This window comes from Artemia franciscana, chromosome 16, assembly GCF_032884065.1.
Source record: "Artemia franciscana chromosome 16, ASM3288406v1, whole genome shotgun sequence".
Lineage (NCBI taxonomy): Eukaryota > Metazoa > Arthropoda > Branchiopoda > Anostraca > Artemiidae > Artemia > Artemia franciscana.
In genome coordinates this window covers 15,637,670-15,665,568 of record NC_088878.1, presented here as the reverse complement: position 1 = coordinate 15,665,568, position 27,899 = coordinate 15,637,670, and the positions used below count along the sequence as shown (strand labels likewise).

Genomic DNA, 27,899 nt, shown 5'->3' with positions numbered 1-27,899 from the left:
ATGAGTGGGTAAAGGTATTAATAGAATTATTCAACGAAATTTCATGATGGTCATGCCTATGATATGCTTTACATGGGACCGGAAAAGGTGTGGGACATGCCAGAGACTTGCTCCTTCGCATGGGAGACCACAAGACTTTACGTGAAAAAATGCTGGAATATTAAAAACAGAACCATTTTAGTTAAAACAACTATGCTTCTAAACCTCTTATTCTCTAAGACAAATTTCTACAGACCAGTCCCCTTCAAAAAACTTTTTATTGGTAAACATGTAACGAGTCATTTCATTTTTTAAAACCCTTTCTTAAAAACTAGGCAAAAATGTTGATATTATTACTACAATCCTAACGTGTAGAAATACAATTGTCTCTTTTTTAGGGAAAAATGGGCATGCCTGGATTCCCTGGTATCAATGGAATTCCAGGAATTCCTGGACCTATGGGGCCTCCAGGAATCCCTGGTCTTGATGGATGCAATGGAACTGACGTAAGTAGTCTCATTCTTTCAAAGATCAAACATTTTGCAGGAGTATAAACGAAAAGTTCTGTTGAATTGGTAAAATGTCCTCCTCATACAATGGTTTTCATGGCGAAAATTCAGGAACTAAAATTTGAATTGTCTAGCCACCAAATCTCCTCTAGATTACGTTATTTTACGAAGCTCCGAGAGGTTAAAGATAGGGATCGAATTTGTAAAAAATAATGAAGAAATTACCCAAAAAAAATGGTTTTATGCCTTTCATGTTTCTAATCGTGCTATACTATAAACTCCGCCTAAAGCTTTATTTATGATCTTTCCAACAACTTCCCATCGTTCCATGAAAGTACTTGGTTTTACAAGTATTTTGCTGAAAATGAATAAATATCTTTTGGCTGCCTATAATGCAAAATTCAATAATGTTTAATTTGTTGGCGTAATCATTAGAATAAGTGAATGAGTGACAGTTATTGATAAATAGTCTTAGAACATGCTATAAGTATCGGCCAGTAAATCTAGGGATCTCACCCCTAACCTTACAAGCATCTTCAACCGTTCGATTTATAGAAGTAATTAACGCAAATGCTCTACTGATCGTGCTATCAAATGGGTCAAATTATAAATATTTTAAAGAGCAAACTTTCTGATGAATTAATTTCTGTATGATACTGTTCTTTTTTACAATTGCACGTGTCAGACTATCCAATTAATCAATAATCCCCTTACCAAAAACTTTTCCTCTAAATTATATTGCATAATTTTTATCACTGTATGTAAACTTACCAGAGCCTTATTGTCACTATAAAAACCTCTATAGGATAAGTTAAAATAAATACAGACAGATAAACAAGCAGATTAAAACACAGACAGTAAACAAAATATTTCCATAAAAGATTTTAAAGCAATGACGTTCGTTTAGAGGAATGCGAATGATAAGATACAGGGAACAATTGCCTGGTAATACACATATATATCTACAAACCTATGAGCATTGGGGTAAGATTGGAGGATTGGGAAGGAATCCTCCAAGACTAATAGAAGTTACGTGATTGACTTAACCGGGATCCGCTCTCTTTGGGGGAGTTAGGAGGTGGAGTTCACTGCTTTGGCGAGTTTGGTGCTTCTGGACGTGCTAGGACGATGAAAATTGGTAGGCGTGTCAGGGAGCTGCACAAATTGACTTGATAAAGATGTTTTCCCCGATTCGACCATCGGGGGGGCGGCTTAAGGGAGAGGAAAAATTAGAAAAATTGAGGTATTTTTAACTTACAAGTGGATGATCGGATCTTAATGAATTTTGATATTTAGAAGGACCTCGTGTCTCAGAGCTCTTATTTTAAATCCCAACCGGCATTAAGCCTCTGATTTTCCTTTTAAAGCAATCTATTGATTCTTATAATTTTGCTAGAGCTCATGCCACATGAGCTCTTGGCTCTTGGCTATTCCGACCTCGTCACAAGTGCCATATGAGCTCTCAGCTCTTGTTTTAGGATAGCATGACTCTTTTCTTCCCAACGATTGATTAGCTTTCGCCGTAAAATAATAAAGAAGAAAAGAGATAAGCTATTGTAAAATATAGTTTGAATATATATACTGGGTTGTATATTTTACCAGAGAGTTGTAAGGTGAAGCTACACACTTTTAGGAATGAGATAAGTAAGTATTCATTATTTTTCTTTAAAAGAGTTTTCAGAATTTTTGTAAACCATTTTCTACTGGCAAATAATAAGGAACAAGGTATCATATTTAAGGGCTCAACGTAGAATTTGTGACAGGGAAGATTAGTATATTTAAAAAGAGCATAAAAAGCTGCTTTGCGTGGTGTGTTCAACTTCTACATATCATAGTAAAGAAAAAAAAAAAAAATTACTTGATAACCGGGGAAAGCCTGCTCTGTACGACACGTGAAGGGCGAAAAACACAAAAATTGAGGGAGACTTTATGAAATCGATATAGCCTAATTTGAAGTCAAAAATGTTAAAAGCTCTAATTTACCAGTTGCCAGTATTTATTATAAGCATACAATACTTTGATTGTGCAATAGGCTAATGCACCATATGCACCAGGTTGGTGCAAATTCTCCCACCCTGGCACGTTTTTCAATATTAGCTATTTTGTTCCAAATTTTGTGTGGATTCCTTCTGTTATATCCAAAATACATACGTCCGTAATGAAAATCCCTAGGCTCTGCAAGAAGAAAAGAAGAAAAAAGTAGAAAATTCAAATTTTAAGAATAAATGAAGTATTACAGCATGTCTGAATATTTTAGACGGGATTTTTCGAAATAATTTAGTCGATTCTTCATTACAGTAAAAGTGTAAGTACTTAACAGAGCAGCACTAAAAACAGAATTTATATTTAAAAATATTTCGAAAATGTAGCCATAGCAGACATAGACGCCTCTGGTGTTTAAGGAAACACGAATTATAGAGACCTCAAAAGGTTACAAAACACAATGCTTCTGAGGGTCAACGGGCGATACCCTATTTAAAGCGAAAATTTACGCTAAAAGTTTAAATGTTTTGTCCTTTAAATTTATAACCATAACATCTTTTATTTTGAAAATTGCTATGACCTTCTCCCCAACTGAATCGAAAATTGGAAATTAAACTGATCAGCTGTTGAAAGATTTGGGAAAATACACTCTGTACAAACTGAAAATATAATTGCGGGGGAGGGCCAGGGAAATGTTGCGGGCAGTTTTTGGCTTCGAATTCCCAGAGCCATCGCTATAACCTATCACGTCCATTTCTATTGACACCGTGGTACTAAACAAAAAGTTAGCGAGTGGAGGTTAGGACAAGGAATTCATCCCCGGGGCTCAATCTTCGCTCTTGATGGCTTCGACTATAATTGTTGTTTATGTACAAGCAAACAGTTGATAACAAATCTCTTATATTGTAAGATGACCATGAAGGCAGTAATGGCGCATAGCCCGTCAGATTCTCCGTTTCAGAGTCAAGCGTTGACTTTGATAGAAATGGGACATAGGTCGGACAGACATATGTGCAAGAATGGTTTGTTTTTCTATGGGAACACTGGGAATGAGTTGGCAGTCTTGTCAAGGCTGAAAAATCTGTTAATACATATTTTATAGAGAATATCTTAGAAAAAATCATGGATCTCGGAGTGGATTTTGCTTGTGGACTTCTTTTCCAGAAATCTAACTTAGCTTAGAATTAAAGTTTTTACCCAAAGGATGCTTCCTTAGCAGACCAGAGTTTCTTTAGGCATACTTTCTGCCTGTCCAGCATGGCGCAGCTATAGTCTTATTTCGAGAGATCTTCTTTCTTTTCAAGGGGGAGGGGATGTCTGGCTAAGAATAGGGGTCAAATCTACACCAAAATGAGATTGAAGAAAATATGCTTATTGAAAAGATACTATTCCTGGAAATCAACAATTTCCACAGCTCCAATAAAATCCTAGAGCAGCAACTATGAAGTGTTGCCTATAATTATTGGATAAGTGAAGTTGAGCTTTAATCATTGGGAATGGGCTTGAAGTTGTCACCTTAGACGGATTTATGTGATATTTGACGTAAAGAATCGATATGTAAAATGTCTTTTTACAGCGCAAAGTACCAGAATCTCACTCACACAAGAGGAAGGGAAGATGACTTAAATGGTAGAGCCTTGGAAAACCAACGGTTAAAAGCCGAAGACTACTAATATTGTATTCATATCTAAAAAGTTCTCACTTGCCTACAGTGGAAACCAGAAAAGCTTATCTAGGGTTGGCATAAGTGGAAACTCTACTTCAAAATTATCCACCAATGAATTATTAATATGATCAAATTAATCAAATCAACTAATGAATACGTTAGGAATTAAGCAGTTGATCTGAAAATTACTGATAATGTCATGTAGTGCAAGTAGGTTACTGACTAGTACAAACAGGCAGTTTAATAAATGCACGTTGCAATGAATTTAGATATGTTTCATTCCATAACACGGAAACACATCGCCATTTCCGTAGTCTTACTTTTAGTATTATCTGGTCTGACGCTCTGTCTAACGACGAGTCAGACCAATGGCTGACTCCGAATATTTTGTACACTAGAAGAACATTATCTCGATTTTGATAACAACTATTTACCTGGTCCATAGTATGTTCGCTAAGGTGTTTCAAAACGCCTTACCTAACTAAATTTTAAATCAAAATCTATGCTCTATTCCCTTAAACTATTATGGCCGCTTGATCGGTTTGTGTAACCACCTTCAGAATTTGAATTTAATTCTCAAGATATATTGAATTTTCTTTTCAAAAACATGATATCTATCCTTTTGCATAATTGGAAAATGATTTCACAGTGTCTTCAAGTCCTAAAAATTACATCTTAATTCAAATGAATAAGCGAACTAAAACACGAAAAAAAAACATGTTCACAAGCAAGCACAAGCCAACATGAGACAAGGGTAGTTTTCGCACAACTACAAAAGGAAGATTTTCTTATAAACTTTCTTTAGAGTTACAGTAGTAATTTTTCACAAAATGTTAGTTTTCGCACCATGCATTTTTACATTTTTCTAGAAGGCAATATTTTTGTCTACGTCACTGACGCATGTCAAGTGCATAAAACCATTTCAATGCAGCCACCAAAACACAGCCAATAGACTGACCAAAAACAGTAAAAATAGTTGACAAAACAATGTTGAATATCTTTTGAAAACAAATTATTTATTCTAAGAAAAATGACTGGTGGTGTGGGCTTTCTAATCATTTCACAATTAAATCCTTTCATGTTGTACAACGACTGTTGGATTTAGTTTCTATATTGAAAAATCTACTGTGGTTATGAGCATTTTGGACTCATAAAAGTGCTGCAGACGCCTGTACCAGCTGTTGACTGTATTCTCAGCGTATCTTGCACTCCGAGGGGAGGGGGGATTGGAACAGACATGTACACAAAAGAGTTGTAGGATTGGTCCCCTTTGAATTCTGGTACGTTAGTTTTTTTGTAACCCCACAACCCTCCCCCAATGTTTACTTTTACGTATGACCTTGGGCCAGACACTTCTATGCAGACTTGCAGCGCCAATCTTAGTTAGATTCCACTTTCTCAGAGCAATAGTTTCCAACTTCAATTCTAGACCCTTCATTAATTTAAAACAATACAATTAAACTTAGAAAAACACCTGCTAAAGTTTTTCTTCTGATTTTAGGGTTCTCCTGGTTTTCCAGGATTGCCGGGTCCTTCTGGACCGCGTGGGTTGCCCGGCGTGCCCGGTGAAAAAGGTGGTAAAGGTGACGCTGCTATAGCACTGCCAGGGATGAAAGGACAAAAGGGTGAACCTGGATTCGATGGTGCTAGAGGACCTGTTGGACCAACTGGCGATAAGGGATATGATGGACCAAAAGGTGACAAAGGAGAATCTGGAAGAGAGGTGAGTTTAGCGAATTATTGGCAGCAATCCCCAGAAGTAAACTATGTACTACTGTGTAACTTAATATGATACACATACAATATGCAAAAGAAATAGATACGAAAAAAAATGTTTTCAATAATAATTCTTACGTAATTCTGCCATAGATATTATAGTACAATAGGCTGACATTTTTAGTACAAACATGCTATTATCACAAAACATGAGTATCAATTTACCAATTATTTATTTGTAATAAAATTGTCAATGAAGTAATGTTGCTGCATTTCATGCAATATTAAAAGGTATATATTTTCCGTAAATTAGCGACATACATTGAGACGTTGCCAAGAACAAAATCAAAAGAAAACAAGAGACTAATATTTAAATCTAGGGCGTCTTTGCGATAACTCTGAAAGTTGTTTAGTTACGTGCATAAAAATTTCATGAGTATGTCTGCGGATTATACTAGACATGAGACATGTGTTTGGGGTTTCTTCCTCTTCCTCCCCCCTCACCCACCGCCACGATACCTTAATATCTCATGAATTTGTAAATGTAAAAGGAACTTTCAATAATACAAGTGAAGGCTGAATAAGATTTCAGTACGATATCTTCTTGGGCTAAAAAAAAAAAATAAAAAAAAAAATATTAGCTTAGAATCTGTTTCAAATCTTGGAATCTGTAGTCATCTAGCCAAAGTCTAATGAACAAGAGGAGCAGTCTCTAAGCCAATATTGCACATTTTCTCCAAAGTTCAACTTCACAGTCAACAGGACTTACAAAATCACATAATCTTATGTGTAACGCCATTCTGTTAAAGATGCAAATACTTAGTCCAGCTAAAATTCTCCGAATAGAGACAGGCTAGCGGAAAACCCCCCTCCTCCATGTTTGTCTTTAACAACCTCACACAAATGTTTGTAAAATGTGTGTCTAAATAGTTAGTTTTTGACGCTTCAAACATTCCCTCCCCTTCAGAAACGTTCACTGATTCATCCCAAATAGTCGTTGTGTAACTGTGCGATTCAATATAACTGTTACCAGGACTGCAAGTATGTTTGAGGGCGATATACATCCCATACGCCATCATGACCTCTGAAAGTGACAGGCACAAGTTCGATAGTTTTAAACTGGTAGGCTCCATTGCTCCAATGCAATTTGATGCCGTCCAGGCTAGAAACGAGCTGACGCAACACACAATGACCGAAATCTATACTGCCATGTAATACGATTTCTTTTGTTGCTTAAGAAGGGATTTTCGGTCGAATTATTCCTTTTCAACCATTTTACGACTACTGGTTCGATATGTCCATCCAGGTAAATACAACAGCCTAAATAAATATAAACGGCAAAAACAGGTAAACAGCTTATATAAAAAATATAAAGCCATCGTGGGCCATTCTTCTCCTTACGAAATATCGTTTTCACTGATCGCCCAATCTTGAAAGATTTTCATTCTTTTCAAAAGTTAAAGTAATTTTCTTGTGCTAATTAGCTTTAAATAGGCAACATTATGCTCAATGAGTTTTATATACTAGAAATCAGCATAAGATTAGGATTCTGTTGATGTACATATTGTTATCAAACTTTAGCTTTATAGAGTTTCGCTTTCTATTGATGAGGATCACTCCTTATATACCGTTCATTATGATAGTATATATTGTTTTATCATTCTTCCCCTCTAAAAGAAAAAGCAATTCATACGAGCATAGCTGCATACAGGTAGGGAGTTAGACTGGTATCCCCCTCAGATTGCTTTCAACCTCAGAATGACCTTCCTCGGGTAATTGAAAAAGGAAATCCCCATGGGGTGTCATTTTACCCTCGTTCACCTAAAAAAACTCTTTTCCAATTTTGAATCCCCCCCCAGAAAGAAAAATTGACTTGATTTTCTGCTGTGTGTACCCGTGTGTCTATGACGAGTATGTAATTAACAACAAGAGCCACAGAAAGCCTTTAAAAGAACAAGACATAAACGATTCCAAGTTTTCCCTAAGTCTGTATTCAATGACCTAAAATTCAAGACAGAACATTATGGGACATATTTTGCCTTCAAGTAAGAACAAATCAGAAATAAGAGGAATAGTGGCTTCTCAAATGTCACAAATGAATACAGCAGGGCTTCAAACCTTTTCCAGAAGACCTTTAACAAAAGAAATTTATCTCAAATTATCATAGAAAATAGCCGCATAGTCACTGTTTAAGCTCCCTCGTAAAAAGTCTATAAGCAAGGATATCCGTAAACCCTTTACCTACAACAGTCAATGATTTAGCCTCTTGAGTTTGGTATAGTAAAATACAAACTTCGTTCTCTTTTAGGGGCCAAAAGGTGACAGAGGTGAAAAAGGCACGAAGGGTGAAATGGGAATAGCTTCAATTGGGCCCCCTGGTCAAAAGGGTGACACTGGTCCACCTGGACCACCTGGTGAAGTCCTAGAAGCCTGTGGTAATACAACTATTTCTTACAAAGGAGAAAAAGGCCAACCAGGCATGCCTGGAGAAAAGGTAAGCTAAAAAATAAAAATTACTCTAGTTTCTATTCTCCAGTGTTTTTTCTGTAATTCTATTGAACATTACCTCATTGTAACGCTGATATCATACATGAAAGAAAAGTGTTATGGGACTTCTCTAAAAAAAAAAAAAATCAAACTTGGGTATTCGAAAACTTTTCATGCATTGTTTGATTGATAATCTGTTGACAAATCGGACTGTAGAAAAACATAAAGAAGATAACGGGTCATAAGAAAAATATGTGAAATTTCTTTTTTATTAGGGTAGATAGTTTTTGTTTGTATCAGGCCTAAAGGTTACATCAGACGTTTTCAAACTTCTGAGATGATTTCCAAAAATAGTTTGCTAAGCTGTTCTCAAAGAGAGAATAAAGCCGGGAAATGCAGATCAGGAGGATAAAAGCGTCGTCGAACATAAATCGCCCTGTAAATCCTACTTTTGAGAAAGTATTAGCAAATGGTTTTGACAACAACGTTGTTAAAATAAAAAAATATATATAGAAGAAAACACTCTTGATCCTATAGCGGCACAATTGATGTGGAAGTTGCTTTGCGGGTGTGTCTATACTGAAAATTGATATCTGTTTTGTACTTGCTACCAATATGTTTTTAGATGATTAGCCAAATTTAAAACAAAAGAAAGAAAAGGATAAAGAGTGCTTTTTTCATTAGCCTAATGGGTCTTATTACAAATTAAATAAAAAAAACAAGTTTTTTAAATGAAAGTAAGGAGCGACATTAAAACTTAAAACGAACAGAAATTACTCCGTATATGAAAGGGGCTTTTCCTTCTCAGCGCCCCGCTCTTTACGCTAAAGTTTGACTCTTTCTCCTAACTCTACATTTTAAAACAGTATAAAACTTTAGCGTAAAGAGCGGGGCGTTGAGAAGGAAAAGCCCCTTTCATATACGGAGTAATTTCTGTTCGTTTTAAGTTTTAATGTCGCTCCTTACTTTCATTTAAAAAACTTGTTTGTTTTTTTTATTTAATTTCTGAACGTTTTTGAATCAATCCATGTTTTGATTTTGGCTCTCCGCAGAGGAATAATTAAAACTAAATTTGCATATTTATTTTTTTGGGCTAAATGGCTTTCTCATAATTTTGATCGAATGATTTTGAGAAAAAAAGAGCGGGGGAGGAAGCCTAGTTGCCCTCCGATTTTCGGTTAATTAAAAAGGCAACTAGAACTTTTAATTTTTTACGAATCTTTTTATAAGTAAAAGATATACGTAACTTACAAATTAGCTTACGTAAAGAACTTTTGTATTCTCGTGTTTTTATTACATATATGAGGGGCTTCTCCCTCTCGTCAGTACCTCGTTCTTTACACTAAAGCTTAAATTTTGTCCCAACTCATTAAGAATGACCCCTGAATCACAAAAGCCGCAGAATAAATAGTTGAAATTACTAAAAATACTTTAGCGTAAAGAGCGAGGTATTAGGAGGAGGTAAGCCCCTCATATGGGTAATAATTTCTGTTCGTTTTAAGTTTTAATGCTGCTGCTTACTTCCAGCTGAAAAAAACTTTTTCATATTTATTTTTTCATTGTTTTTTTTTAAGTAATGCTAGTAAATCCTGCGCTCCCTTCATGGAAATTTTCTTCCCCCATGACGAATTCCTAAATGGAAAGTTCCCCCAGCATATCCCCCTCTTCTCAACCCCTGCCTCCAACCAAAAAATCCGCCTGAAAGCGCCTGTACACTTCCCAATAACCATTACTATTGTAAGCACTGGTCCTCCAATTTTTTGGGTCACTTAAAAAGGGCACTAGAACTTTTCATTTCCGTTAGAATGAGCCCTCTCGCAACATTCTAGGACAATTGGGTCGATACGATCACCCCTGGAAAAACAAAAACAAAAAAACAAACAAATAAACACGCATCCGTGATCTGCCTTCTGGCAAAAAATATAAAATTCCACATTTTTGTAGATAGGAGCTTGAAACTTCTACAATAGGGTTCTCTGATACGCTGAATCTGATGGTGTGATTTTCGTTAAGATTCTATGACTTTTAGGGGGTGTTTCCCCCTATTTTCTAAAATAACGCAAATTTTCTCAGGCTCGTAACTTTTGGTGGGTAAGACTAAACTTGATGAAACTTATATATTTAAAATCAGCATTAAAATGCGATTCTTTTGATGTAGCTATTGGTACCATTTTTTAGTTAAAATGAACGGTGGATTGCTGCCGTCATCAAATTCAAGGAACGGCACTAGAAATCCAAGGCTAACTTTTCAAATCTGAAGTATGGGAATCTTGAAGATGAATAATGGCATATATTTAATCAGTCTTAACTCGATCGAACGTCTGTAGGCCAATACTCTAAAACATAGGAATATGCGCATGTCCATTATCTATAATTCTACCAGGTTTTGAGCAACTTCAGCCATTTTGTCGTTTAAAATACTTATGCTTACCTTAGTTCTTTTTCAATTTAGGGTGGCATGGGAATGAAAGGCGATCCAGGTCGAGATGGTATCCCAGGAACTCCAGGATTTCCAGGTCCTCCAGGACCGAAAGGTGAAAAAGGCTTGCCAGGTGCACCAGGCCCCAGGGTAAGTCACTAGCTAATTATTTCTTATGATGAACTTCCCGTGCTTGATTCACTTATCAGCGTTGATTGTATGTGCACGTATAATATAAAAAAGTGAGTAAATAACAAATCGAATTCTAATGCATCAATGCACCGTACAAACCATTGTAAGTGAAAAGATATTGAGCCGTAAGTATCAATACAGCTAAGTCGGTAAAATTTTGAACTGTAAAGAATCAACACATCTTACAAAACTTATCGAATAAAAACATGACGAGTCGTGAAGTATGAATCCAGCTTAAAATATACATCAAGCTATAAGGTATGAATACAGCTTACAGTGAATCTTAATGCTGTTGAAATTGCGAAGTAAATGAGAAAATATGGGGTTGATTAGAAGTAATATCATGGACACCGAAGGGTCAAAAGAGCCCCCCCCCCCCCCATGGATGATTAGAACAAATGAACAAGAAAATCTTTTTATATTTTGAACAATTCAGATAGCTCATCTGATTCAAGAGCAACCTTGCCCTCTGATTAAAAAAAAAAAATAGCGAAGGCCTTATGCATGATGCGGATGCACTTTCACAAATATGGTCTAAAAATATTATTATGGAATTAAATGGTCATTTTCCTTTTGACATGTAGCTTTCTCATTTATCTACTTTAATGTCAAATGGCAAATATTGTTGGAAATTCAAGTTGTAAAAACCTTCTTTATAAAAATAGTCCTATGAATTTTGAAAATAATAACAGTACAGGCGAATAGAAAGTTTGCTTTTGTTAGAAAATACAATTTGTTGAAAGGGAGGCCAACCTCCGCGAAATATACGTTAGTTTTTATAATTTTCCAAAAATCCTTATTATTGGCTTATATATCTGTATTTTTGGTAAGTTTTCCCTCTCCCCTCTCTTGAAATAAGTTTCTGCACGCGTGTGTGACACAGCAATGTGGAAGTTTTGTTTCTGATTTAGTTTGAGGACCAAAGCAAATAGTCTTCTTGATTTTATTATCTATAGTTTGATAATAATATTGAACCAATACTTCCGTATCTGTTCTTTACTTATCCGAAAATAAGAGAAACAGGATGAAAAGTAATAATAAAAAAATGAAAATAGTATTTATTTTATTTTGAACGTTCAGTTTCTGAAACAATTTTTTGAATTAAAATCGGATAGTTGTGGGCATCAAATCATGGCTAATTGTAAAAAAAAGCCAAGACAGATAGTCCAATTGAGTGAGTGGCAATTCTGGCATTAAACCCCCTTACTAGAATTGTATATTCATTTGTTAATAGATATGCCTATCTATTATCCGTCCATGCGTCATTCCTAGGGCAATAGAACTAAGGTAAATAGTCATAGAGCTAAGATAGTCATACAACTTATAGTTTTCCAAGTGTTTGGTTAAATGGCACGGGTAAATGGCGGGAGTAATTCTCTAATTGGACCAATACTTGTTTGTTATCTTTTAGCAAGGCACGCCTGCCTAGAGTCTCAGGCAGGTTGACCAAGAATTTGAAATTGATACCTTTATTCCAGATCTTATTTATATTGAATCCATCCAATGGTTACTTTCAGGATCTGCGCTTTGAATTGTTTTATACCGAATACTTTTAAGCTGTCTGTAGGACTCGAAGCAGAATATCTGAGATATTTCTTTGGTGAAATATTCACCAATTTGTCCGTTTTTAGTATACATCTTGGGTAATCAAAGATGTTCCCAAGTTCCAACTATCCTCTTGGCCGCTTCCTTCTTCTCAAGTTTGTTTCTGCTTTGAGTTTTTTTTAGAAAGAACTATTTCCAGTTTTGACCTAAGCTCTCCAGAAAGCATCAGCTTTCCTATTGAACCTGGCATACTGTGTTTCGCTTCTTGTCTAAAAAAGAGAATATTCTTGGTAAAAAAACGAGGCTTTTGAGAAGATTACAGACTACCTCAACTTTTTGAATAGAATAACATAGCAGCTACCCAGACCTAAAAACATGGTTCTGAATTTAAAAAAAGATAGTTTGACTCGAGCCAATAAAAATTCAAGGAGTATACAATATTGTTAAAATCACACAGTGGAGATAAAGCAATATCGAATTTTCAAAAGCCGTACATTATAGTTGTTGCATCAGTCATCAATTCATGTAATTGTTTTTTTTTTTTATTATTATCATCAGACTCTAAATTGTGCCAAAGCGTGCGGCGTTAGTGAACGACGTATTCTCAGTGGCGCCAATTCACAACAGTTTGGGGGGCGGTGTTTTTCAAAATCTAGGAGCGGGCAAATTTCGCCACTTTTTTATTTCAATAAAGACGTCTTACAAAATATGGGGGGGGGATAGCAGCAAAACTTTTTCAGGTCAGTTATCAAAGCTGATTCCTGCCAACCCGCTTACTTTGAGCTTGTAGACCTCCTTTCGAGCATCCTGGAGGATCCACTTTCCAATTTTGAACTTATCGAATGACATTTGCTAGGAGCGGATGTATTTGACTTATAAAGTATTATTCAACTGAATCCAACATTAAAAGCATTTACACCAGTGGCGTAATTTCGTCAAAATCCAGGTGGCAAAGTTGGAGCCAATTTTCCCAAAATTACAATGAAAATTACAGTGAAAACTGAAAAATGAGCCACTTGGTACCACAAATGTACTATTTAGTACTACAAAAGTACTATAAAGGTACTGTTTAACACTATAAAGGTAAATATATATACTAAGAAAACTGATGCGCTTCTGTTGAATTTTGAATTATGCAGTTTTATCTTAGACTTGAAAAGATTTTTGAAGAAACTAAATTTCAGCTAGGGGGGGGGGGAGAAAACCGAGGTCTGGGAGGAAAAGTTGCCCCCCTGCCCAATAGCAAATTACGCCCCTGAATTACACTCTTTAAAAGCATCTATTTAAATCGCAAGCAATTTCACCAAAGCTAAATTGGCTGTCTTAAAAAAGAATCAACTGGCAACATGGTCCTTAAAATACAATACTTTAACATAGGATACAGACTTGGCAATTTGATAACCAAGCGTTCCAACCCAAAATGACATTTAATCTTTGGACTTGGCTCTCAACATAAGCGAATCATCTCATTTAACTCCTGAATTCGCAATGTTAATTCAAACGTTTGTTCAAATAGGTCAGTCCCCAATTCTGGTGTATTTATTTTTCCAATGGAAATCCATCCCAGACTTCGCTCCACTGACTGCCCAAAAGACCTTATATCCCTGTTTTCATCCGTTTGTTTATTTTCTCTTTTAACAAGGAATAGAACATTTCCGATGGTATGTAAATAATTCACGAATGTTGGTTCGAATCCAAATGCCTATCTGTATATTTTTCTTATCCTGATGGCCCGGTTTTTTGACCTTTTGACTTCCGTAAGGTTTTTCCACAAACGTTAGAACAGTGTAGATGGGAGCTACGTATCTAATTGATTAACAAGATGCCAATTCATGGAAAGGGATTGGATCGCACAATTTTTTTTTTTTACAGTTAGCATAAATGTTTTGTTGGCATTTGATATTCGATTGCTTCTTATTTTGTTCCATGAAAGTCATGAGTGTATTCAAAAAGTAGAGTTAAATGCCATTAAATAACTAAGGATTCATAGAGCATTAACATATACTAATGGATGCAGAATCTAGCATTGAACCCCTGCATCTGCTTAGTTTCTTGCTTACCATTTTTGACCAAACGGACAAAAAGAGCCACAGGCTCAGGGTCGCCAACTTTTTGAGCATCCATACTTTTTTTGAGCATCCAAATATGTGTCATTTTTAGAAAAAATGTGTCCATCTTGAAATCCTAAGAACTAGAGGTTTTTGATTTATCAGTTGCATTAAAGGCTTTTAAAAGACACTTTGTAAAAGCGGCCAGTTAAATTGGCAAGTAATGAAAGGAAAACAAATCCATATAAACATTCATACAAAATGACTTAATGTGAAAGCACAAAACTAATATAAACGTGTAAATCCCTTACTTTAAAGACAATCTGGGTGTCAAAAAAAAAAAAAAAAAAAAAAAAAAAAAAAAAAAAAAACACTACCGTTGTGAAAAGTGACATTTTTTTTTTTTGCCAAAATATATATCCAGTGGGAAATGTTACCTTTTAAAATTTCTAAAACGAGCCATTTTTTGCCATTTTATGTCATTGTGTCCCGGTGCATGGGAATGTGTCCTTATGACATAAAATGTTTAGTTGGCAGCCCAGCGGTGATTAGTAAATCTGAACTAATGCCGTATTGCAGCTGGTATACCATTACCCGCCGCGATGGTCTTTAGAAGGAATAATGCTGGATCCGAAGCTTTTGAAATATATGATTAAAAGGCCAAAATTCGAAAAAAGAACGGAATTTTAGTTGTCATATCGACATATTCATGTATATTAAGTGATCATATTACAAATGACTGAAGTGTAGCGGTATTTGGAGAATTTTAATTTAAAGCTAAAAAATGAAGTTTACCGAAAAAAATTGGGGTTAATCTGTTTAATGAAGAAACATCGAAGAAAATGAACCCGAAATTTAAATATATGTTTTCCACTCAGGAATGTAACAGAAAACTTTTCAGAATTTTCAAAACCTTTGATATTAGAAAAATATATTGATTTATCTAACGGTATACGAAAAGCGGAAAAAAATGTCATGAATTTTTTCCACAATGTTTGTTTTACTGCACTAGACCACCCCTTTAAGGGGGGGGGGGTAATTCATTCAGAAGGAGGTCACCGAGAATAGCAGGTCTATATAAGAAAATTCTCAATATTTGCACCGGAAAGTACCAGCCCTCCCTGTCTGGCAATTCTGATTCTTAAGTTTGGGTTGTATTCAACTGTGATTTTGTTTTTTACTTACTTATTGGCCATTAAAAAACGAGATCTAAGAGCTCATATGGCACTTGTGACGAGGCAAGAAGAGTTAAGAGCCAAGAGCTCATATGGTATGAGCTCTAACAAAATTCTAAGAACCAATAGATTGATTTAAAAGGAAAATCAGAGGCTTAATGCCGGTCAGGATTTAAAATAAGAGCTCTGAGTCAGGATGACCTTCTAAATACCAAAATTCATTCAGATCCGATCACCCACTCGTAAGTTATAAGTACCTAATTTTTTCTAATTTTTCCTCTCCCATTAGCCCCCCAGATGATCGAATCTGGGAAAACGACTTTATCAAGTCAATTTGTGCAGCTCCCTGACACGCCTACCAATTTTCATCGTCCTAGCACGTCCAGAAGCACCAAACTCGCCAACTCACCCCCTAACTCCCCCAAAGAGAGCGAATCCGATCCGGTTACGTCAATCACGTATCAAGGACATTTGCTTATTCTATCCACCAAGCTTCATCCCGATTCCTCCACTCCAAGTGCTTTCCAAGATTTCCCCCTCCAACTCCCCCCAATGTCAAAAGATCTGGTCGGGATGCTCTGAGACATGAATTTCTTCTAAATATCAAATTTCATTAAGATCCGATCACCTATTCGTAAGATAAAAATACCCCAATTTTCACGTCTTCTAGGAATTCCGGTTTCCCCCTCCATCTCCCCCCAATGTCACAGGATCTGGTCGGAATTTAAAATTAGAGATTTAAAGCACAAGATCCTTCTAAATATCAAATTTCATTAAGATCTGGTCACAATTTCGTAAGTTACAAATACCTCATTTTTCCAAATTACCCCTCCATCAACTCCACCGAAGAGAGCAGATCCGGTCCGGTTATGTCAGTCACGTATCTTAGACAGGTTTTTACTCTTCCCATCCAGTTTCATCCTGATCTCTCCGCTTTAAGTATTTTCTAAGATTTCCGCACCCCCAACTGCCCCCCCCCCAATGACGCTGGATCCGGTTAATTTTAAAATAAGAGATCTGAGTTACGAGGTCCTTCTAAATATGAAATTTCATGAAGATCCGATCACTCCTTCGTAAGTTAAAAATACGTGATTTTTCATAATTTTTCAGAATTAACCCCCCCCCCCAATAGAGCGGATCCGTTCCAATTATGTAAATCACGTATCTAAGACTTCTGCTTATTTTTCCAACCAAGTTTCATCCCGATCCCTCCAATCTAAGCGTTTTCCATGATTTTAGGTTCCCCCACTCCAAATTCCCCCAATGTCATCAGATCCGGCCGGGATTTAAAATAAGAGCTTTGAGACACGATATCCTTCTAAATATCAAATTTCATTGAGTTCCGATCACCCGTTCGTAAGTTAAAAATACCTCATTTTTTCTAATTTTTCAGAATTAAAGGGCCCCCCTCTCCCCCTCCAGATGGCCAAATCGGGAAAACGACTATTTCTAATTTAGTCGGGTCTGGTCCCTGATACGCCTGCCAAATTTCATCGTCCTAGCTTACCTGGAAGTGCCTAAAGTAGCAAAACCGGGACCGACAGACCGACAGGCCGACAGACAGACCGACAGATCGACAGAATTTGCGATTGCTATACGTCACTTGGTTACCAAGTGCCATAAGAAAGAGCAAAAGCAAAAAGTCTTACATGAAATACTTCGTAAGAACCCGAAGCGCTACCTGTGTAAAGAATCATGTGCCAATATCTGTTTGTTTTCTCCCCCAGCCGCTTCGTAAAGAAGTTGTGGCTGTAGAAACTTAAAAGGGGGCTCATTTGATCAGAAATTCAAGTTTGTATTGCCTAATTTAAGAGAAGAACGTGAATGGAGTAAATCAGCCCCCTCCTATGCTTTTTTTTTAGCCGGCTACCCGTAATCTATCAACGCGTGTGATCAAAATTTTGAGCCTAGGGGTTCAATAAATATGCCTCTGGGATGATATGACCCCAACAGCCACTAGGACAAGGGCCGTAAATAATGCAAATTGTCAATTATTTACAAGTAGGTTATATAGTGGAAGGGGGGGATCTTTATCTTTGGCATCAGTGGCTCGAAACTTACAGGGACCGTTCCTTGGGTTTATATAATTACATATTCTATTGCGGAGACGGTAGGGGCCCAGAAATGAGCAACAAATTTTTCATCCCTGATAAATTTGAAACTTAGAGCCGCATATCCTTAAACCTGAGGAACCAAATGCACTAATACAAAAATATCGAAACTCATTCTCCCCATTCCCCAAGAAAAAGACCTGAAAAAGGACAAAGGAATGTTTCCAATGAGTTCGAGATTTATATACCTTAATCCTTTGGTTCCTCCCTATGAAGAAGGAAAAATAGAAAAACAAAATTGTTCTTATAAATATGGGCCTCCACAATTAGCAAGAAAATACCCAAATAGCTTTTTTGTCTTGGCCACTTCCTTTGAAAATTTTGGTCGTAAGACCTGGTAGGAGGCTGATTTGATTGTAAATTGAAAGTTTTAGCGTCTTTCTTAAGGGTGAAAAGTGATTGGTGGGTGACCCGCCTCCCTTATAGGCTGTTTTTGGCTACACTTCTCTCTATAACCCCATAGTAATGGTTCAAAACTTTTTGCTAGCCGTTTTGTTTAGAAATGGAAAAAGGTCTAATAAGTGTGCCTCCAGGGTTGACATCCCCCACATGGCTAGTGGCAATGGCCTTAAATTATACAATTTACCCATTGTTCGCATATAGTTTTAGTAGAAAAGGCTTCCATCTTTGGTCTTGGTTGTCCGCTAGGACCTGTTTTACACCGGTAAATATGGAAAGATTCCTGGAGTTTCCCAAAGGGTACACCTTGGAAACAACAAAATTACCTGATCAAATCAAAAGACGCTATGTTTACCGGAGTTTTCCAATTGTCTGGAGTACCTCAGGAATGGTTTGGGGGATCTAATTAGAACTTTAAGTGTTTCTTATGGGGGAAGGAGTGAAAAATACCCACAATTTTGACATGAGGTGGGAGTTTTGTAAATAGACAGTGTGCATCCAGGTCATAGAAACAGCGTGTCTGCATTATCCTGGGAAGGACTTGGGGGATGGAGTGAAGCCTTCAGGTACTATTGGGGAAAGAAAAGAAGGATGAAGGGTACAGGAAGGGTAGGCGCTAAACAATTTTCGTCTCAGATCTGCAGAAATATTTTCATTGTTTTACCTCCTGTGGGATTTATATTATATTCAGGGTAAGTAAATCAAAAAATACTAATGAAAAATACTAAACGCGACTGAGGGATAAAAATATACCACTTGGACAAGTAAGAAGTAGTTACACACTTGAATTGGTTCAATAATGTAAGTTATTATAGTAGAAGTTGTAATAGTATTCACAGTCAAAGTTACAATCGTAGTAGAAGTAGCAGTACTAATATTAGGAGTTGCAGTCGTAAACAGTGGCAGTTTCAGTTACGAGTTGTTGTCCTCTAGCCATAAGTTGTCGCAATTGTTGTTGCAAATAGCCAGAATAGCAGTTGCAAATAGCCACGGTTTCAAGTAGCCGCAGTTATAGACGAGTTGCATTTGCATTCACAATTGCAAGTAGACGCAGTCGCTAGTTGTCGCAATCGCAAATAGTCTCTGTCGCAAGTATTCGCAAGCATAAGTACTTGCAGTCACAGGTAGTCATAGGCAGATGTAATTCCGGTTGCAATTTGTAACGGTTGGTAATATTCGCATTCGCAAGCAGTCGTAGTCACAAATAGTGAGAGGCATGATTGCAGGTAGCCTTAGTCACAAGTAATCTCATTCTCTAGTATTTACAGTCATAAGTAGTATACTCACTAATAGTCAAGTCGTAAGTAGTCGTATTGACAGATATAATGAATAACGACCGCAGTCATAAGTAGTTGAACGTACAAGCAGTCCCAAGTAGTTATAGTCGTAGTTACAAATAGTTGCAGTTACGGACACTGTAGTAGTTGCAATAACAGTTCTGAAAATTAAAATTTATTACCCCTCGCCTCTCCTAAGTTCATGCAGATATGCCTCATTGATGACCTGGATCCAGTGTCTTTTGATTTAGTTTAACATCCCCGTCAGCATTCCTTGAAGTACATTTTCTAAAAGTTTTACTTTAATACTCTTAGCCTTTTTGGAGACTCAGGATCAAACATGCTCCCCTTTTCCAATGAACAACCTTGTGCATCAACAACGTACAACTTATATAATTTGCAGCACTTGCCTCGGGGACTGCGAGGTGTTAGGTCATCCCCAGAGGTATAGTTATTTAACTTTCCGATCATTTTGAAGAAGATGCGTATTGAACTAGATAACATCCGTGTAAGCATAGTTGTTAGATCTTTCGACCGTTTTGTACAAAATTGCTTTTTTCAAAGTTTTGTTCAGTTTTATGGGGCAGAGCATTTAAAAAGGCTGGTTGCCCTCCAATCACTTTTTGACATCCCCACAGTATGTCCTGAAATTTTCGGCTTCATAAATGTATTTTAAAAAGTTGCAGCAATTTTGCTTAAAACCGTTCGACCCTGTTCAGGCTAAAATTGACATTTAATCTGCCTAAATGCAAGAATTCAGCTTTTTCCAGTTTCCTAACCTTTTTATTACTTAAACGGGAACCGGTGTTTCAACTTTCATGTGAATGAACTTTCTTTTAATAATTTACGACTACTGGTTCCCTACGATTGCCCCTGGGAAATAAAACAAACAAATACGTGACCAAACTTCTCTGAAAAAATGAAAAATCTTAAATTTTAAAGATAGTGGTTTAAGGGTATCATACATGTTTGATTTCATTGAATTTCTAAGAAATTCTCGTCCCAATTTCTGGGAGTCTGATCCTTTTTCTAAAATTATGCCAATATTCATTTGCTAATAGCTTGCGATGAGTTTTTTAATATCAACAAATTTATAATCATTAATTTATAATATAATTTATTTATAATCAGCATAAATAATGGATTTTGTTTTATTGCTTATACTTTAATCAGAATTTTTTTAGAGAACCAGTTTCAAGTGTCTCGCTTAACTTGTAATTTTTACTAATAATTAATTGACCCAAGGATCCGAGGTTTAAATGTAGGAGTGGTTACCACTCTCCTCTTCAATTATTCAAGATATTCAAGATTAATATTTTTATAAAAAGTGCCAGGAACGGCAATTATCCCTAGAAAAGTACAACCATTCGAATATGTCTCATGCAGTAGGGGTAGGGGGCTGAAATATCAAAAGTAAATTTTAGGATATCATTTTGACCGTTTTTAAGTGGATTTCTCTGAATAAACATTTTACATTGGGATGTCTCCCGTGAGCACTGGCTGTTGGAGCCAAAGGCCAGTGCCCCCTCCCCTAGGGAAACAAGAAAACGCCGAAAAATGTGTTTAAATAGAAAAATGAGAAAACTTTCCCATTTAAATTTTAGTAAAAAATACAGCTCTGTTAGTAACCCCCCTCATCTCTTGTGAAATTTCATAGTAGCACACACGATGCCCCCCTTCCCCTTTTGTGCAGGTAAGCATATGAATCTATCTTAAATTGTTAACATAAGAAATTCTGGTAATAAGTGGTACCATCTCGTGGCACCGTATTACAGGGTTAACAGGGTAATTCCAGGGTTCTGAAAATATTTCTCAAAATGAAGGGATATTAAACATTATATTCTAACCCCCCGCAACCTCCTTCAATATTTACTTGAAGTATCACTGGAAGCTATAAATTAGGGCCTGTAAATGCTCTTTTTGCGGCTTTGCACTCCCCTCGCCTCAAAAAGAATCCACTAGCCCTCCATAAATCCACTCCATAATAGCTGATGGGCAATTACACGTCACTGAGCATATTTTTATGAAACAAACAAACAAATAACTACCCATCCGTGATCATCCCTCTCGGAAAAAAACAAACGATGTATTATTTTTGTAGATACGGAACGAAACCTCTGCGATAAAGTTCTCTGATAATCTGAATTTGATGAAAATTCTTATCAAGACCCCTTACACTTTTGAGGGTGTTTTCCCTATAGAAATTTGCCAAAATTTTTCCGGTTCGTAGGTTTGGTGAGTAACGTTAACCCTAATAAATTTTGCACATTTCGAATCACATCAGAATCACATTTTTAATCTTTTATTAGATTTTCGGTGGCTGTTAGCACGAGTCAATCTTTACTGTTCACAACCCGAACTGTTTGATAAGTAGCCTAAGCGCAAAATTGCGGATGTTTTCTTCTGAATGAATAATATAGCCCCATGGAGAGTGGGAGGAAAATTTATTATATTTTTTAGGGAACTTTGGAGGGTAAGGGCTTTGAGAAAGGAAATTTTTAGAGTGGATGAGGAGGGATGAGCCTTGGGTGGAAAGATTGTTGGGAAATGGGTGTTTTATTGCTATTAACTACCTGACACGGTTTATTCGTGTGGGTTTAACCCATCGTGAGTGTGTTCTATGATGACTTTGTTTGTTTGTTCGTATTAGTGTTTTTGTATGGTTTCGTGCTTTAATGGTTTTGATCAAAAGTTTAAACTGAGTCCTTGAGTTGTATTCGCATGTTATTAATTGTATTTGTTTTTTTTTGTGGGCCTGGCCCTGTGGGTATTTTTGTATCTTTATACTATTATAGTATACTATACTATTACGACACAAATCAGTTACTTTTCTTCTCCTGAACGTCTTTCAGTTTTTGCAGTCAATTTACTTGTTGACGAGACAAAGGAAAGAGAAACAATTAAGAGTCTGCTTTTCAGGTTCGAAGGTTTCGAAGAAAATTTTAAACAGGACAAGTAAACAACACCCTGAGTCGTCAAAATTTTATTCACTCAACTGAATAGTTTCTGAAGCAAAGTTGTTGCCAACACATATTTCGCCCACGTGATTGAGATGTTTTTTTGCATTTGAATTTTTGGCAAAATACTTGTCTTACATCACCTATGAGAATATCTTCTAGTTTGAATTAATCCTGTTTGTTGAAAACCCTTTGTTTCATGAAAGTGATAAACAAAAATTCCCTGTCTCTAATGTGTCCTAAAATAAATTTATGTTTATTTGGTAAAATGAGCCAGGAATTTTTTTCGTATCTTGCATGTTTCAAGAATTTTCTTCATCGTTAGTAAGGGGTAAAATAATTAGGCACTTGTCTGGTAAACTGAACTTAATCAAGAATTACACTGTGTAAAATTTGACAGATACCGGTTTCTCTTCCTGCATCAGTTATGATTTTCTTATTTTGAGTGAGAAAACTACTATATAAGTTATGTTTTTATTTATTTAATATTTAATACATATAAATGGTTAGGTGTTAGGTTAGGTTGAGTTAGGTACTTAATATAATGCGTTCTGTGTGGCATACATTCTTCAAATCTGTCGTAGTTTCCATAATTTTGTATACAAAGTATTATATTGTCATCTTGAATTGGCATATTTCATTAGCATTAACCTAACTTCAGTTATTGGGTGCGTTCCGTTTAAGAGACAAGTACCCATAATTAAGAACTGGATATATTCACAATTTGGTTCACATTTTTGCCTCTAAATCCAATTCAATCTTTTAAATGTAAAAATTTTAAATGCAGGAATAACTAAGAAAATTTTAGCTATTAAAACTGAACCACTCAGAAACCATATTGATTAAGTCCACTTTTTAACGCTTTGTATTCAACTAACGGATTTGTTTAACTTACGGCATTTTTATGGCAAATTCGGAATATACTTGAACGAACTGTTCATGCTCAAATGGCTAGGTAAACACCAGGAAACAATGGAAATGCTCCCTACCAGATGGATAGTAAATTAGAATCAAGAACAGCAGTATAATTTCTTTTCCAATTAACTATGTTTTTTATCCTAAAAACTTAATCAGTTAAATTCCGAACTGTTCAATTACCAAAACGACACAAGTTTTGCAATTCTTTGGAACATTGTTCTATTTTAATTTGCTATTTTTGAGATCTTGTCAATTTTTCCATTCTTAAATCTTTTAAGGCAGGGGGGAGGGGGCGGGTGAAGCAGTAACAAATTCTCTTGTCATCTAATAATTGCTAACTTCTACATTTGATGAGTTTGCTTCATATTTAGTCTAAAGCAAAAACGCAAACTACCAAAGGAAATATCACTTGTCTTTTTCTATGTTGATCAGTTGATGTGTATGTGTCTGAAATCACTGAGGAGCCATAGTTCTCCGGGTATTAAAAACTTCACTGCATTAGCAGTGATTGTTTTCATGAATTCTTAATTTAATGTATTTAGTGTTACTTGCTTTTTCGGCAGTAAAACCTATGAATAGCCTACAGAGTTTCTGCAATTTTCTTTTTCAAATAAAGCTTATATTTTGCATAGTAAAGAAGCACCAGATGCTATTTACGATTGAGAATTTTTGAATTAGTTGAACCAATAACTGGAAAAGAAAGAAGCGCTTACTTTTTCCCTACTTTTAGGGTCGCGATGGATATCCTGGTCCGTCAGGACCACCTGGCCAAAAAGGTGATCGCGGATTTGATGGCTATGATGGACTACCAGGTCGACCAGGACCGAAAGGAGAGCCTGGTTTACTAGGTCCGAAAGGTCAACTTGGTCTTACTGGACCTCCTGGAGAACCTTGCGTAAGTGATACAAAGCGTACTTGTACATGCTTATCTTATTTTTAAAAATCATGTTTAAAATCAAATCTGCTTTGGAATGTTTGGGTTGAATAAAACAGAATTGATTAGAACGCTAAAGGCTGGAAATTTGTTTTTCGATGGATCAAAATGAGGAAGCATGGAAGTAAATCACAAGAGTAATGATATAGTTTAAAGCAAACATCAAAATACTAGATTAGGCAATAAATTGATGGAAAGTATATCTAAAAATTCTTAGTACAATATTGACACGTATTTTTTGTTTAAGAAATCCAAAATTTTGCAAAAGCAGTGATCTTGTTCTCTAACTACAGTTTATCTGAAATTCATCTATATTTCGCCCTATTCCTAGATTTTCAGTTTTATCATCCAATTAATCCTACAAAACTTCAAGTTTCAGTACTATAGGCATGAAAGTGTTCATTGGTTGTCTTTACAGTTTCTTAATCAGAAGTAGAAATGCTGTAGGAAAGCGTTATTCTTTATGTCATTCTTAAAGCGACAATCCCCTCCCCCTCAGAAAAACCTTTGGATTCCTCTCGTAAAGGTCGGACCTATGTACACCTTGAAGTCCTATTATGATCTATTTAACTTTTTCCTTCGCGGTACTCCATAGCGAATTAGACTAAAAGCTTGCAAAACGATAACAATCTGATGTGTTAAAACCTTTATTATAACTAAAATCGGATTTTCCTCAAGCTTTATTGACTTTTAAAGTAGGGTAAAAAATAGAGTTTTATGGCAATTAAACAAGATTCTGGGACTGTGTTTACTCTAAGGTTTTGCTCTTATCATGAAAATGGACTTTATCTTATTTGACGACGTTTGGAATTCAGACGACCAATTTTGCATAGTAACTGGCACTATAAACCATTTTTACATCATTTAGATTGCGACTTGTGTTTCATGTTGATGAAATTATTAATTTTTAAAATAAATTTTCATAGAACAAAAATAGAATCGATAACATCGATTTGGCTCCGTAAAATTGCCAATCTCGGTTTCCTTAAAACTTCAGCAATCGTGGCTGTTGGCCTGGGTGAGCTCCAAAAAATAATACTGATTTACATTTACCTGTTTCAAATTATAAGATGTCCCGCTTCCTTTGACAAATAAGTTTGACAAAACATTTTCAGTCACGGGTAATTTCCACCAACAATTACTGACCACAAACATGATACTATTTACGGAAATACAATCTTTTCTTCTGTTAACAGTAGTACTTCAGAGATTGTTGATCAACAAGGGGGGCTAACAACGTCACAAGAAATGGCTTTCTAGTAGGCTTACCATCATTTCCCTACTCTCTAAGTTTATTTTTGTAGCTAATCGACATAAAAGGCCTGTACTATCAACTGAAGCTGCTTTTCATTAAGCCTAGTTCAGTAACATAAAATATTGCATGGTAAAGGACTGTAATTAGTTTTTAAGTCGCTTTAGATAACAAAAACTGTTTTCGATAATTTTCTTCTTTCTTTTTTTATTAACATTTAGCAAAATAAGCGAAATGTTGGAGAAAATCACCATCGCGGGCTTGTTTATAGTTTTGCATGGGCCCAGTTACTATATATAAATTGGGCCCAGTTGTGCTTGACCTATATTCTATATGCCAGTAAGGCCCATGCTTACTTATTATTCTTAGTTTATATATCAGACTAATAATGTAAAGTTTTTGTAATTATTGATGATGCAACAAGTAATTTGAATGAATAAGGACCGTCGTCTTTATGATATTATGATATTCTAACCAGCAAGTTAAACGGTTAGTTTTCGATTTTGTGGTTGTCTTCTAGCTTTTTTTTTACTAACGTTTTAGTGTTTTCTTTTTATTTAAAAAAAATCACACAACTATTATATGAAAATAGAGTAAGGATGGCTCTGCTTGTTCTCCAGCTATATACTTTCTTGAAATACGCTTTTAAGGGTTAGAGTAGGGGTTTACAGCAATATAGTCTTATTACTTTATTAATTACTAATGTTTTTTCCAGATGAAAGTAAAGAGCGACATTAGATCTTAACAATGAACAGAAATTACTCCGTATAGGGGTTGATGCCCCCTTTCAACCCCGTGTTCTTTACGCTAAGGCTTGTAGTGGTTAAAAATTATTTCTGTTCTAATTGTATTTGAGCAGTGTCCCTTAAAGAATGGGGAAAAAAAATTGAGGTTTTAGTATAAAGAGGAAGGGGCCGATAAGCGAAATTTAACTTTTGCATAGCAAGGCTTCATACTTAGCAAGTAAGGCTTCTTAAGCAAGGCTTGCATTTAGTGAAATAGCTTCTCTGACTTGTTTTGAGTCAATTTTTGGCACCTAACGCTCCCCGGCCTGCGTGGAAAGGGCTTTTGCAAGTGGTATTTCAAGGTCTGGTGGCAAAAGCAGGCCTTCTTTCCACGACCAATGTCCTTCGAGCAGTAAGTCCTGCTTTTAGTCTGCCTTGATGCTTATAGCTGACTAAGGGAAAAATATGTATTTGTTTCTATTATGTTCTTCAACCCAGCCTCTGTGGTGGAAGTCTATGGAAATATTAGAAAGTGAAAAACGTGAAACCATACATAAAAAAATTTACTTTAAACTAAGGGAATTCCATCTTAAACTAAACTTTCTCGGCTGCATAAGACGTACCTTACAAGGACCAGGCCTAAAAGAAATTTTTGAAGTCATCTGCGCTGAAAAAAAAAAAAAACAAAAAAAAACACACTACCTCATATAGTGATAGGGAAAGCAGTAAGTTGCACTTTTAGAGGAAACTTGATCATAGCTTCGGCACTCTAGATCTGCCTTGGGTCTGTCTAGACCTGGAACAGGTCCGGTGTAACCTCTGCATAAATAACTAATCGACAGTAAGTTATGTGCAGGGTTTTTGTAAAGATCAAGTACTAAAAGCTTTTGGAGTAGCATTGGATAAGCAAAATATAAGAATTTTCTGTTCATGGAAACATAACGGTCAAGTTTTGGATCAGCAACTCAATTTCACTGGAATGATTCAGGGGCTCCTAAGAGTGAACAAGCTATCCATATGAAGCCCAGAAATTTGTACGTGACATGTGACAGTATTTTTATCCCTACCTGACCTAGCTATATAAGAGGAACTCCTGAGTTGAGTCTGTGAGTGGAGGGATGATGGAATTTCAACAAAATTTTTAGGTCTTGTCTTATCCTGCTTGCAGGAAATTAAAGTATCTCATGCACGACCTTAAAAGAAAGAAAAGAGGAAGAAAATTTCAGTTTTTTGTCTCCTTGTTAGTAATTTAAGTGTGAATTTGATCCATTTTGACCCGACATAGAGGTACCCATTTTGGAATATTGTTATCTATCGAATAGTAAAATTATTTATGTTGCATTCTGTTCTAGGACCACCTCATTTTTGTTGTACGTTTATTGCATGGTTTAAAATGAGTTGAATTTACTGCTAGAATAGACATATCTCAATTTAGTTCAGCAGCTAGCTCAGTTAAAAAGTTTATGACGAAGAATTTGAGTTTGCTGGGATACTGAGGTTTCTGGTGATATGCTTACTAGGAGAAGATACTTCTATTAAGATAAAAATCTTTATTGTTAGCTATTTAATTTGCCGTAATCATATATAAAAACTGGGCCACATTAAAT

The 27,899-nt window shown here is 36.0% G+C and overlaps 1 protein-coding gene and 1 long non-coding RNA gene across 2 annotated transcripts in view; one reads left to right on the top strand and one right to left on the bottom strand.

The window, feature by feature from the left end:
* The window catches only part of LOC136037124 (collagen alpha-2(IV) chain-like), a 131,166-nt gene that overhangs the window by 45,051 nt on the left and 58,216 nt on the right, over positions 1-27,899 (top strand). Inside the window, exons 5-9 of the mRNA XM_065719609.1 lie at positions 378-485; positions 5,639-5,860; positions 8,162-8,347; positions 10,793-10,909; positions 24,112-24,276. Coding sequence (XP_065575681.1) covers positions 378-485; positions 5,639-5,860; positions 8,162-8,347; positions 10,793-10,909; positions 24,112-24,276 — 798 coding nt within the window. The remainder of the gene's footprint in view (positions 1-377; positions 486-5,638; positions 5,861-8,161; positions 8,348-10,792; positions 10,910-24,111; positions 24,277-27,899) is intronic.
* The window catches only part of LOC136037130 (uncharacterized), a 70,235-nt gene continuing 42,815 nt past the window's right edge, over positions 480-27,899 (bottom strand). The window contains exons 3-4 of the long non-coding RNA XR_010619871.1: positions 10,772-12,765; positions 480-2,663 (exon numbers count right to left, since the gene is read on the bottom strand). This is a non-coding gene — a long non-coding RNA (uncharacterized LOC136037130). The remainder of the gene's footprint in view (positions 2,664-10,771; positions 12,766-27,899) is intronic.